A 1,648-nucleotide genomic window follows, 5' to 3' on the forward strand; every position below is an offset into this window, starting at 1 on the left:
CCCCTATGGGGCTCCGCTCCACTCATAGAACTGGAGTTACACTCCGGTAACTAGTCGTTTTGCCTCTTCCGCTCATATTGGTAGCTTGAGAAAGTCACAGAAAGTCTGAATGAGCCGCTCGCCACTTCGAGAGCCGTACATATACCTCGCCACAAGAGGCAACGATTGGCCACCGGGCCGGTGTGGCCTTATCCAATTGGAGCGAGGGACAGACAGATGGACAGACAGACAGCCCTAAGCCGGTTCCCACCCACAGGCAGCGAGTGAGAGGCTACTTTGTTTCCCTCCGACTTTGTTACTTTGTGTCATTTCGCGTGAGCGCCAAAATGTCCGAAATGACATCCACACATTATTTCTCTCCAAATGGGAAACAAACAGCTGGTGAGGGTGCACTCTTGAGTTTGAAATCGAAGCCACTATAGTATTGTTATTGTTATTACATGGCACTTGTAACACATCACAGCAGCCTGCCTCTGAACGGGAATAGCCCAGTGGCTCATATATAAAAATGGCTGTTGAGGGTGCACTCGTGAGTTTCAATTCGAAGCCACTATAGTATTGTTATTGTTATTACATGGCACTTGTAACACATCACAGCAGCCTGCCTCTGAACGGGAATAGCCCAGTGGCTCATATATAAAAATGGCTGGTGAGGGTGCACTCGTGAGGTCGAATTTCTGAGCCATTTTGGCCCTCTATTATATGCCTCTCCCTTCGCACACACCCAGAGTGGGACAATGTTGTGTGCGTAAAAGTAGCCTAGTGTGCGTAATTTCTTTTCCACGACAGGTAGTACATGGAAATCAATGCGCTTTCTATGGAAAGAGGTGGGTGGCTCTTAAAAGAGCCTTTTGTGGTACAACATGTATCGAGTAGAACACTGTTTGTAATAGGTTTACTTCTTCTTGGGGGCTGCCTTCTTGGCCTTGGCTGCCTTGGGCTTGGCGGCTTTGGGCTTGGCTGCCTTTGTAGCCTTCTTGGGGCTCTTGGCTGCCTTCTTGGCCGCTGCGGCGGGCTTCTTCACCTTCTTGGGGCTCTTGGCGGCCTTTTTGGGTGTAGCGGGCTTCTTGGCCTTCTTGGGGGACTTCTTTGCGGCGACGGCCTTCTTGGCTGCTACCTTCTTGGGCTTCTTCGCCGCGGCGGGCTTCTTGGCGGCCACCTTCTTTACTTTGGGGACTGCGGCTTTCTTGGCGGGCTTCTTCGCCTCGACGGCTTTCTTGTTGAGCTTGAAGGAGCCGGATGCACCGGTGCCCTTGGTCTGGACCAGGGTACCCTTGGTGACGAGGCTCTTGACTGCGATCTTGACGCGGGAGTTGTTCTTCTCCACGTCGTAGCCGCCTGCCGCCAGCGTCTTCTTGAGTGCGGCCAGGGACACGCCGCTCCTCTCCTTGGAAGCGGTCACAGCCTTGACGATGAGCTCGCCTACGCTGGGTCCCGCTTTCTTGGCCTTGGCTGCTGCCTTCTTCTTGGGTGCCTTTGCCGGCGCGGCGGCGGCGGGTGCTGGTGCGACTTCTGCCATGTCTGTCTGTCGTTTGGTCCGGTACACACACACACACACGGTCTGCGAGGAGTAGTTTGCTGTAGACGCTGTTCTGCGCTATTGAAGCTCCACACCGAGCAGGGGGCTGGCCTTAAACGCGACATGAGA

The 1,648-nt window shown here is 53.9% G+C and overlaps 1 protein-coding gene across 1 annotated transcript; it reads right to left on the reverse strand.

Annotated features, from left to right (window-relative positions):
• Positions 1-895: 895 nt before the first annotated feature.
• LOC311124779 (histone H1-like) lies at positions 896-1,519 on the reverse strand (the record flags this gene model as incomplete). Its single annotated transcript, XM_084198878.1, has 1 exon — positions 896-1,519. One exon carries the CDS (start codon positions 1,517-1,519, stop codon positions 896-898), a length of 624 nt encoding a protein of 207 aa, XP_084055004.1.
• Positions 1,520-1,648: the final 129 nt, after the last annotated feature.

Source organism: Coregonus lavaretus (genome assembly GCF_964263955.1).
Source record: "Coregonus lavaretus genome assembly, contig: HAP1_SCAFFOLD_497, whole genome shotgun sequence".
Taxonomy (NCBI): domain Eukaryota; kingdom Metazoa; phylum Chordata; class Actinopteri; order Salmoniformes; family Salmonidae; genus Coregonus; species Coregonus lavaretus.